Below are 12,432 nucleotides of genomic sequence, written 5' to 3'. Positions count from 1 at the left end.
GACTTTGCTATTTTACCGAAATAATTGAACATATAACTTCCATTAGGAACATATTAACATTAAATCAAATGGACTATACATGAAAAAATTTCAGAATCCTCCCTGTACTCACAATCCTACTTTATTTTTAATAATATGCTATTGAAAAAGTACCTTTTCCTTTTCTTTTTCAACTTGATTTTCTCTTTACTTTTTTCTTTTTTCTTCTCCTCTTCTTCATTTATTCCTGTGGGGGAAGAGAACAAAGAGAAAAATGCAATCACTACAACTCTTTACACTAATATGGCATGTATATCATTTATTTTTTTAATTTAAGTTGTTGGTTAGATAGACGAAGACAACAAAAATGGAAATAGGTGGTGAAGCCAAATGACAGGAACCTCAAGCATGCATTTTGTTTTCACAGCTGGTAGACAATGTAATGGTGATATCTCCAACATAAAAAGATATAAGAGTTACTAGAAAAAACCCAGAAATACTCTATGTAGATCATACACACATACACACACACACGCGCGCACAAATTGAGGCTGGGCATGTAGGTCAGTGGTAGAATCTAGTATGTGGGAGCCCTGGGTTTGATCCCCAGCACTCCCAAACCCGGCCTTTACACACAAAAATTGACAGTGCACATATGGAGACTCCGAAATTGCAAAACTAAGTGTTACAGGCTATCTATCTCTTTTTGTGTATTTTGTCAGTTACGCCGGCAGCTTTTTAAGAACTGGTTAACACCAGTTGCCCCCAGATCTCTCTTTCTTTAGGATGAGAGAGGCATTAAAACAATGCAATGCTGGAATGCTGAGAGAAATTCTATGCTATTTTAAGTAGAATGAACAAAATTATTTTTGAAGCTCATCTATCTTAATTACACGTAGTACTTGGAAATAATCAAAACAGACTTTAGAAAAAATGAACAAAACTGTAGGAGTCCATGGGAAATAATGAATGATCTAATATTTATATCATTTGATTCTTAGAGAGGAGAAAAAGGGTGGGGCAGAAAAAGTATCTTTATATATAATGGCTAAAAATTTCTCAAATTTGGCAAGAGACATAAATCTACAGATTTAAGCTCAGTGAACCCCAACAACGTAAGTCTAAATAAATTCACATCAACATATATCATAAATGAACTTCTGAAAATGAATGAAAAAGAGAAAAATCTTGAAAATAGAAAAAAATGACAAACTATAGGGATAATTTCTCAGGTCTTATCAAATTATGTCAACCTGGATCGCTTTATCTAGTGAAAATACCTTTTAGGAATAAGAAGAAATTAACACCTTCTCAGATAAAAGTAAATTGAAAGAATTTGTCAATACCAGGCATTTCCTTAAAAGAAAGGGTAAAAGATGTTCTCTAAATGCCAAAAATGATGATAAAAGAAGCAACCTTATAACACTGACAAGGAAGAAAGAACACAGTAAATATATTGGTAAATATAATAGGTTTCCCTTCTTTTCCTGAGTTTCTAAGTTATGTCTGATGATGATAGAAGAATAAGCTATAATAATTGTCTGATGTGGTTTTAAAATGTATGTGTAAGAAATATTTAGGACAAGTATACTGCAAACGAGAGAGGGTAAAATGATACAGAGATAAAATTCCTCCATTTCTCTGGTACAATGAAAATACTAGTAGATTGTGATAAGTTAATATATAAAATGTAATACCCAGAGCAGCCATTAACAAACATATATAAAATACAATACATAAAAAAATAGAACTAGGGATGTAGCTTAGTGGCACCACACCTATCTGGCAAGCTCAAGGTCCTGAGTTCAATCCCTAGTACCAAAGGAAAACAACAACAACAACAACAACAACAACAAATGCATATATAAAAACATATATAAAATACAAGTAGAGAAAAATTTTAAAACACTATAGTGGATACATTTAAAGACACTATAGAGAAAACAAAATTGAATGCTACAAAATGTTCAGTAACCCACAGGAAGGCAGAAAAAAGAAAGCAGGGACAAAAAAAAGAGAACAACCTCAAGACCATAATGTTAAGTGAATTATATGAGACACACAAGCTTAAATATTGTACAGTTTCTCTTATATGAAAAAAAAACAAAATATAAATAAAGTGCAAAATAAAAGATAGACAACAGGAGGAAAAAAAGAGAGAAAGAAAAAAGTTATTATAATCCAGCATGGACAATGTATCTGAAAATGTACCTTGATTTAGTATAATTGCCTTATGTGTTTTATATGTTTTTTGGCTTGTTAGACTGTATGTATGATAATTAACTTTAAAAGGACTTATAAAATAATAAATGAATCTGATTCTGACAAAAAAATAATTTTAAGAAAAGAGAGGTGGAAGGGAAGGGGAAAGAAAAAGAATTGAGATGTGTTATGTACATATTCCAAATCAATTCCTCACAATGATTGTACAATGCAGTACAATGCCATGTACTACAAACATGTACTAATGAAAATTTAAAAAAATCATAATAAATGTAATACAAATAAGATTGCAGACTTAAGCCCTAACATATGAATAATTATATAACATTTAAATATTCTAAGTAGAATAATTAAAACAGATGGGCAGAACAGATTTATAAATGTGAATTAAAGTATATGCCATCTATAAGAAAACTACTTCAAATTCAATGAGATAGACATTTTGAAAGAAAAAGGATGGAAAGGGATAAATCATGCCACACAAATACTAACTGAAGGAATGCTGAAGCTCTATATTAGTATTAAATATTTTATAGAAGAGCTTCAGAACAAAGAGAATTTCCAGAGATGGGGCTCGAAGGACCATTATATATTTCAACTCATTTGTAAAACACAGCAGTCTAAATGTAGAAGTATGCACTAGTCAACAAAGCAACTGACAGACTTGAAAAGAGAAACATCCTCAATTATAGTCAGAGACTTCAACATTATTCTTGCAGCTGGCAGAAAATACACAGAAAGTCAACAAAGATAGAAGATAACTCAGTAACACCATCATCCAATAGAATATAATACATATTTTTAAAATAATACACCCAACACCAGTAGAATACACTTCTTTTTGGTCAATGCCTAGAAAATATGCCTCAACAAATTTAACTGAAATTATAGAGTATATCTCTGATCACAAAGAAATCAAATGAGAAAGATCACAGGAAAGTCTTCAAACACTTGAAAGATAAACAACACTTATATGTAATCCACTGTGCAAAGAAAAAGTCTAAAGAAAAATTTTAAAAGGGCAGTGATTGAAAATGGAAATACAACGTATCAAAATCTATGTGACACAATAGTCCTGATAAGAAAACTTATAGCACTAAATGTTTACAAAAGAGGAAAGGTCTTAATCTGATTCCATCTCAAGAACCTAGGAAAAGATGCAAAACTCAAATCAGGAGGAAGGAAAGAAGCAATAAAGATCAAAAATGAACAAAATTGATAACAGGGAAAAATAGAGACAGATCAATGATGCAAAGATCTTGACCACTAGAACTGACAAAACTCTATGGAAAGACTATCAAAGAAAAATAGAAAGAAGATGAAACTTATCAATATTAGAATAAAATAGGTTTATCATTACAGACCCTGCAGACAGACATCAAAAGGCTAAGTGAATACTATGAAAAACCCTACAAACAGATTTGACAAAGTAGACAGCATGGATTACTTTCTTAAAAAATATAAATTGTCACAACACCTGATATCAAAGAATATAATATGAATAACCCTATAACTATTAAGGCAATTGAATTTTAAAACTTTCCAAAAAGAAATTCCTAGGTTCAGATATTTATCTAGAGAATTCCATCAAACATTTACAGAAGAATCAACATCAGCTTTACACAATCTCATCCAAAAAATAAGAGAAAACTCTTCCAGTAGACTATGAAGTTAATGCTGCCTTCATGCCAGAATCAGAATAAGAGAATACAGAATAAGAAAACTACAGACCAATATCTCTAATGAATATAGATGTAACATCTGTAAGAAAATATTAACAAACAGAATTCAGCTATACATACAAAAAATTTTACATCATGACTAAGTGTAATTTATGTAAGGGACACAGGCTGTTCCAACATTTAAAAAATCAATTAATGTAATTAACCATATTAACAGGCTAAAGAAGAAAAATCAAATGATCATACTAACTGATGTAAAAGTACATGTGGCAAAAATCTTACAACCATTCATGGTTTAAAATATCTCTCCAAAAACACAGAAATGGGGAAAGCTTCTTCAACTTGATAAGAAGTATTTATAAAATTCCTTACAACTAACTTGATACTTAATGATAAAAGTCTGAGTTTTTTTCCTCTAGTATTGGCAATGGAAGGATGGATGTCTCTATTCACTATTTTCAGCACAGTGCTATAAATTCTAGCCAATGCAATAAAACTAGGAAAGGAAACAAAAGGCATATAGACTGAAAGGGAGAAATAAAACTATTCCTATTTGCAAATGGCATGTTTCACATAGAAAATCCCAAAGAATCTATAAAACTCTTCTAGAATTAATCAGTGAACTCACTGAGGAGAAAAGATAAACATAAAAATAATATGTCCATCTGTCCATATACCCATTTACCTATCTATTCATTTATTGGTAGCATGCCTTCATGAATGTTAAGTACATGCTCTACCACGTAGCTATACTTCCAGCTCAAAAATCAATTTATTTTTACTTACTAGCAATGAACATGCAGACAACAAAGTTAAAGATACAATGCCATTTATAATTTTTAAAAAATTATTAATCTAACAAAACATGTACTGTATAAGATCAGTATGCCCAATATCACACAGTGCTTATGAAAGAAATCAAAGACCTAAATAAATGGAGAGATATATGCTGTGGATATCATATTATGAAGAATCAATTTATCCAATTCAAGATTCAGTATACAGCTATATAATCAAAGTTATGTGGCATTAGTGGAGGGAAAGATACATAGATTAGTGAAAAAGAACAAAGGATCTAGAAATAAGAGCACACACAATGACCAACCAATATCTGGCAAAAATGCAAAGTAATCAATGGAGGAAAAAGCTTTTTAATCAAATGATGCTGGAACAATTGGACATCCTGGGGGGCAGGTTAGCTAAGTCTCCCACCTCATACAAACATCAACTAAAAATGGATCACAGACTTAAATGCAAAACTTAGAAAAAAAACACCATAGGAGAACATCTTTGGGATCTGGAGATAAGCAAGTTCTTATACTTGACACCAAAAGCATAATCTATCTCAAAAAAAAAAAACTGATAAATTAAACTTCATCAAAATGAAAAACTTGCTTTGTGAAAGACCTGTGAAGACGATAAAAAGACATAGTATAAAGTGGGAGAAAATACTTTTGCTGTTGTTGGGTGAATGTGTTGCATAAATGTTCAATAGGTCAAGTTGTTGATAGTGTTATTGAGATCTTTATCTTTAGTGACACTAATTATTGAGAGAAGTATATTTGTCTATACTTTTGGATTTTTTTTTATCAAGAAAGATTTTCCTTACAGTTCTACTAGAGTTTGCTTCATATATTTTGATCTTTGCTGTTATTAAACATTCAGAATATTTATGTCCTTTCGGCTAAGTGACCCTTTTATCATTATGAAAAAACTTTTTCTCTTGGTAGTATTCTTTGCTTTGAAGTCTATTCAATCATACATTAAAATAGTCACACTAGCTTTCTTTTGAGTAACTGTCTCTAGTTTTTTGATAGCTACAATAATTTCACAACAACTATTATAAATATGCCTAAAATGTTACAACAGTTAAAGAAATAAAAAGAATAGCTGTTATGGTTTATATCTAGATGTCCTCCAAAAGTCTCATGTGCTCATAGGTGGGGCTTTTGGGAGATGACTGTAATTACGGGGGCATGATACTCATCAGTGCATTAATCCATTGATCAGTTCATAGCTAAATGTGCGGTTGGGAGATGAAGCCTGGCCTAATGGGTTGGGTCACTGGAGGTGTGGCTTGGAAAAGTCTATCTCCGTTTCTCCTTCTCTCATCTCTGTTTCCTACTACCACGCTATATACTGTTTGTCTTCAAAAATGCCTCTCTGCCATGCCGCCTTGCCTTGGAGCCAGCTGACTATGGACTACAAATGAGCAAAAATAAATCTTTCCTTTAATTTGTGGGTGTCAGACTTCTCAGATGAAGAAGTAAAAACACAAATAAATATATGAAAAAAATGTTCAACATCACGAGTCATTATTGAGATGCAAATTAAAACAACACTGAGATTCCATCTCACTCCAGAAAGAATGGTTGTTATCAAGAAATCAACCAGTAACAAATGCTGGCAGGGCTGTGAGGAAAAAGGAACCTTTCTCCACTGTTGGTGCGAGTGTAGACTGGTGCAACCACTGTGGAAATCAGTTTGGAGATTTCTCAAAAAACTAAAACTAGAGGTTCCATTTAACCCAGCTATTCTGCTTCTTGGTATCTTCCCAAAAGAATTAAAAGCATCATAGCATAGAGATGTATGTACACTCATGTTTAAAGCGGCACAGTTTGTAATAGCTAAATCTTGGAAACAGCCCAAATGCCCATCAACCAATGAATGGATAAAGATGTGGTTTTTTTTTAATACAATACAGTACTACTCAGCCATAAAGAAAGATAAACTTGAGACATTAATAGCAAAATGGTTGCACCTTGAGACCACACTCTTAAGTGAAATAAATCGGACATGTATGTGCAAATACTACACTGTTTCTCTGGTGTGAGAAACTGAAAGTGTAAATAAGGACCAAAATGTGTAACAGATATTGTGAAATAGGAAGAAAATTTTCAAATGGTAGGGGAACTAGAGAGGAGGGCAGGGGAAAGGAAGGAAGGGAAAGGAAAAAAATAAGAAGGAAAAAATGGAAACAAAGCTTTTGTAAATAAGGAGGGGAAGAAGGGTTCAAGGAAGGGTAGGGGAATAGGAAAAAATAAGAATCAAGATATATCATGTACAGGTACAAATTCCCTATGATGAATGAGATCATTATATATACCTAAAATAACTTAATTGAAAAAAATTTGTGGGTGTTGGACATTGTGTCTCGGCAACGAGAAAGTAGCTAAGACAGTAGATAAGGGAATCATTTTCTTTTCATTTAGGTTTCTTTTCTTGTTTGTTTTTTGGGTACTGGGGATTGAACTCTGGACCTTGCGCTTTCGAGGCAGGCGCCGGAACCACTAAGCTAAATCCCCGGCCCCTTTTTTTCATTTAGGGATGATGGATAAGGAGTCTATTTAGTGAAGTATAAAAACAAATTAGTTATAATAAAAATAATCATAGGGTTCAATAAATTTTTTTCCTGGCCAGTTCCCATTAGGAACTAGCAAGATATGAAAATAACAAGACAATAACAAGATATGAAAATTCAAGTGCTGATGACAAGTTTATGTCTGATAGTTCAGTATTTCTATACTACTGAAAGGCCTAAAACTATTCCACTTCTATATTGAGGTTACTTCTGAGACAAGATGCTGATAGGTATGAGGAAAAAAAGGCTGAGTTTTTATAACAGGATAAGATCTTGGAACATAATGCAACTAATTCTTTGAGTGCAAATCGGGAGGAAAGAAGGTTATGTGCTTTAGCACTTATTTTAATGATCAGCAAAGACTAGTGGTCTGTTGTGTAACACAGAGAGGACTCAAAAGTTATGATCTAGGGCTTAGAGACAGCTTTGGGATAACATGGAAGACCCAGCCTAGCAGCATCAGGAAGCTCTTTGTTCGCATAATTGTCATGAGGCTTTGTGGCTATACAAATTGCTTTTAAAATCTCTGATTAGGGACTTCCAAATCTATATCCATTAATTTAAATTTCCCATTTCTTCTGTGCCCTCCAGTGTACCACTTAGCAAATATCCCATGTAGCTGTCTTATATAAAGTACCTTATTACATTATCACATGGACTTACTTAAGCCACATCTTTATGAAGCTTGAAACCACCAATGTAAGCCATTCATTTGAACTTGACTCTACTGTGACTACAGGGAAGGAGAGATGACTAAAGGAACATGCAAACTTTTAATCTGGAATTTTCTCACAAGTAGTTCTCAATGTTAGCCCTCTTTAAGTAAAGCCGAGTATGAATTTAACATAAAACAAGACAAAAAAACTAGGCCCTAAATCTCCAAATCGGTCAAAATACATTCCTGAACTAAGAATATTATAGCATATTCTACAGAATATAAAGAATATTACACAATATTTGGTAATGAGACAGAGGAGATTACTTTATAATTGCAGACAAACTGCTAATTAATATTAGATAACACCAGATAAAACAGAATGAGACAAAAACAATACTTTTGAATTCCGATGGATCTTTGTCCTAGAAACACAATAAATTCATCCGTATTGTAACATATGCATGTCTTCAGACTTTTGTTAACTACTACAGAGAATTACAAAAGCAAGTTTATTTAGGAAGTTGAAAACATAATAAAACCTTAACAATTTACCTGAAGCACTGCAATATGACTAGGCAGCATATTCAGATACACACACACACACACACACACACACACACACACACACACACAGTGAGGCAACAAAAACTTATGACTCTTGCTATGCATCAATTATTTAATCTTCCTCTGTTCATAGCACTGCTGACATAACTAAGACTGCACAAGTCCCAAGTTATTACAGTGTAATGAGCAGTAATGTTTTTTCCTATCCATGTCAAATCCTGCCCTCATATTTTCTAATTTGCAGCAATAATTGAGTGTATTTGTCATTTAAACGACTTTTGTTTGTCTTAAACGTAAGGTTTTAAATCAATATTAAAGAATGGCACAGTAGGAAGTCCTACTTGCTATAATAATATTCAGACCCAAAAACTTTTAGGAAAAGTCTATAATCGTGTTAGGAAATAGAAGTACCTTGGACAAACAAAGGGCTGAGAAAAATCAAACTGATATATGTTAGAAGAGTAAACTCACTTTGCCTGAATCAGTTACTTGCAAGCTGGTTTGTCTCAGATCCAAAAATATCATTTTAGCCTAAGATTTCTCTCAGAGTTGGGGGCAGAGGCCTGGGACCACTTTCTGTCTTGTCTCAAAGCAAGCACTGAAAGACCAGAAAGCTGACATCAGAAATAAGAATAAAAGAAAAGGCAAAGGCGTCTTCTTGTAGCTGGTACTACTCCACCAGATTGGAAAAAAAGGCACTGTTTACTCAGAAGTCCAGACACAGTGGCAGCCATTAAAAGAACATGAAAAAGCAAGAAAACATGATACAATTGAAGGAAGAAAATAAACCCCTGGTAACTGATCCAAAAGAAATAGATATTTATAAATTGTCTGACAAAGAATTCAAGCTAATTTTCTTGAAGCTCAGTGAGTTATAATTGACAATGATAAATGAATCGAGCAAACATACATAAACAAAATGAAAATATCAACACAGATGTAGGAACAATAAAAAGAACACAATAGAAAGCCTGGAGCTAAAGAACATAATATCTAAAAAACTTCACTATAAGGGGTTTAATGACAGACTTGATCAAGCAGAAAAAGTAAATAGCAAACTTAAAGAGAGGTCATTTGAAATTATCCAGTGAGAGAAATACAAAGAAAAAGAATGAAAAGTAGTAAAAAAGCTTAAGAGGATATGGGACTCCATTAAGCAAAACAATAATATGGAATATGAGAGTTCCAAAGGAGAAAAGAGCATAGAGTATTTAAAAAAATAATGGATTAAACCTTCCCAAATCTAGGGATGAAAATGGACATCCAGATCTACAAAGCTAAAAGAACAGCAAAAAGGCTGAAACACATTTTCACTGAGATACGTCACAATTGAAAGTGTAAAAAATTAAGAGAGAATTTTTAAAGTGCCCAGAAAAAACTAACTCACCACATAGAAAGGGGTATCCAAAAGACTGTAAGTATTTCTCAGCAAAAATCTTGAAGATGAGTAGAGTAGGATAATATATTCAAAGTGTTAAAATGAAAGAACCAACCGATTATTATATCCAGCAAAGTTGACCTTAACAAATGGAGACAAAGCCTCTCCCAATACACAAAACCTGAAGAAGTTCATTACCACTTGATTTGCCTTAACAAGAACTGCTAGTTCTTCAAGTTGCAACAAAAAGATGATAAACAGCAACATGAAGGCATCTAGATATATAAAACTCAGTGGTTAAGGTAAATTCATAGAGAAACACAGAATACTGTAATAGTGTTGCATAAACCACTTTCAACTGTATTATAAAAGTTAAATGCAAAAGTGTAAAATTAACCATAAAAACAATAATTACTTAATAGATACACAATATAAAAGTATGTAAATTGTGATATGAATAACAATGTTTGGAGAGTAGAAGTGCAGACTTTTTGTGAGTGAAACTAACAAACGTTATAAGATGATTTATGTAGGCCCTATGGTAATTACAAAGACAAATGATTAATATAAAAAGAGAAAGAAATCTGTCTTAGTTATCTTTCTCCTCACTGTTTCAAAATACTGGATACCCACAACTTAAAGGAAGAAAGGTTTATTTTCACTCATGGTTACATTGCCTACTGGGATGGTTCCAAGGCAGGAATAGAATAGTAGAAGGGCCTGGTCAGAGGAAAGCTGTTTCCATCACGATGGCCAGGACACAGAAAAAAGAAGAGGTGGGGAGGGAGACATACCCTACCAGGTCATGTCCCCAGTGATCACCTTTTCCAATCAGGCCCTAACTCCTAACAGCATGTCAGCTATGAACCCATCAGTGAATTAACCCACTGGTGAGCATATCTGCCTCCACCACTATCCAATCTCCTTCCAAACACATGAGGATTTTAGAAGATGCCCCAGATCTAAACAAAACAGAGTAAAAGTATACTATCAACATCAATCACAAAGGAAGAGAGGAAGAAAGTAACAGAAGAACTATAAAACAGATAAAACAATGAACAAAATGGCAGTATTAAATGTCTTAGTCATTTTCCTCATTGTTGAAGACATAATACCCAACACTCACAACTTAAAGGAAGAGAGGTTTACTTTGGCTCATATTTTTAGTCCATAGCTGGCCAGCTCTGGGGCAGGAATGCATGGTGGAAGGGCCTTTTGGAGAAAAGCTCCTGACGTTATGGCAGCCAGGAAGCACAGAGTAAAGGGAGGAGCCAGGGAGAGAGATACACCCTTCTAGGTCACTCTTTAGTGTCCCACCTCTTCTGATCAGGCCCCACCCTAAAATTTCACATTCAGCTATAGCACCCCCATGATCCAATCACTTTCTTCAATGCCTACCTGTGAGACCATGAGGCTTTAAGTAGACATCTAGATATAAATAACAATAAGTCTTCTATCAATAAGTTCTTTAAATTTAGGTGAACAAAATGTCTCAATCAAAAGACAGAATGGCCAAATGGACAAAAAACAAGATCCAATCGCATGCTATTAAAATAGAATTATATTAGCTTTTAGGACACATAAGATGAAAATGAAAGAATGGAAAAATATGCTATCAAATGGTAACCAAAAGAGAACATAGGTGACCATATTTACATCAGACAATAGACTTAAGACCAAAATCTGTCACCAAAAAGGTCATTATTATATAAATGATACACCCAATAAAACTGAAACAGATGACCATTATAAATATGCATGCACCCTAAATCAGGGCATCTAAATACATAAAGCAATTATTAACAGAACTGAAGGGAGAAATAGCAATACAGTAATAGTAGAGGACTTCAACATCCTATTCTCCACAATGGGTAGACAGATCATCCACATAGAAAATCAATAAGATAAGCTGGGGATGGGTGTGTCTGAGTGGTAGAGCACACGGTTGGCATGCACAGGCCCTGGGTTTAATCCCCAGCACCAACCAAGGGTGGGGGGAGAAAATCAATAAGAAACCAGTAGACTTGAATAACATTATAGGCCTAAGAAACACATATAGACTATTCAACCTCAAAACAGAAAATGCATTTTTCTCAAGTACACATAACATTTTCCCACAATAGGTCACATGTTAGACAACAATATTAAGAAGACTGAAATCATATGGAATGTCCTTTCTGACCATAGTGCTATGAAACTGGAAATCAGTAACAAGATGAAAATGGAAAATTCACAAACAAATATGTGGAAACCAAACATAAAATATATCAAAGAAAAAAATAAACAAAACAAAACAAAACTTCAGAAAAATAAAAACACAACACACCATAATGGAATTAAGTAAAAGCAGTATTTAGAGGGACATATAATGCTAAGTGACTACAATGAGAAAGAACGGTCTCTAGCTGGGCATGGTGGTACATACTTGTAATCTCAGTTACTTGGGAGGCTAAGGCAGGAGAAACACAAGTTAGAGCCCAGCTGGAGCAATTTAGTGAGACCTTGCTGCAAAAAAATAAAATAAAAAGAAAATTAAAAAATCTCACAACTAAACTTTACACATTGAGGAACTAAAAAAAAGAACAAA

The 12,432-nt window shown here is 33.5% G+C and overlaps 1 protein-coding gene across 5 annotated transcripts in view; it reads right to left on the bottom strand.

Annotated features, from left to right (window-relative positions):
• Nucleotides 1-12,432, bottom strand: part of Srek1ip1 (SREK1 interacting protein 1) — a 43,709-nt gene that overhangs the window by 8,503 nt on the left and 22,774 nt on the right. For 4 of the 5 annotated variants that reach the window (XM_021242988.2, XM_021242989.2, XM_021242990.2 and 1 more), the window contains one exon: nucleotides 154-226. In XM_021242988.2, the coding sequence (XP_021098647.1) occupies nucleotides 154-226 (73 nt within the window). Of the gene's footprint in view, nucleotides 1-153; nucleotides 227-8,938; nucleotides 9,066-12,432 lie in introns of all 5 variants that reach the window. The other variant, XR_015442351.1, reaches the window with a different exon arrangement.

This window comes from Heterocephalus glaber, unplaced genomic scaffold (assembly GCF_053883595.1).
Source record: "Heterocephalus glaber isolate CG9 unplaced genomic scaffold, H.glaber_assembly_v1.0 deba00001543, whole genome shotgun sequence".
Classification (NCBI taxonomy): domain Eukaryota; kingdom Metazoa; phylum Chordata; class Mammalia; order Rodentia; family Bathyergidae; genus Heterocephalus; species Heterocephalus glaber.
Note: the sequence above shows the minus strand (reverse complement) of the source record. Positions and strands in the feature narration are given on the sequence as shown.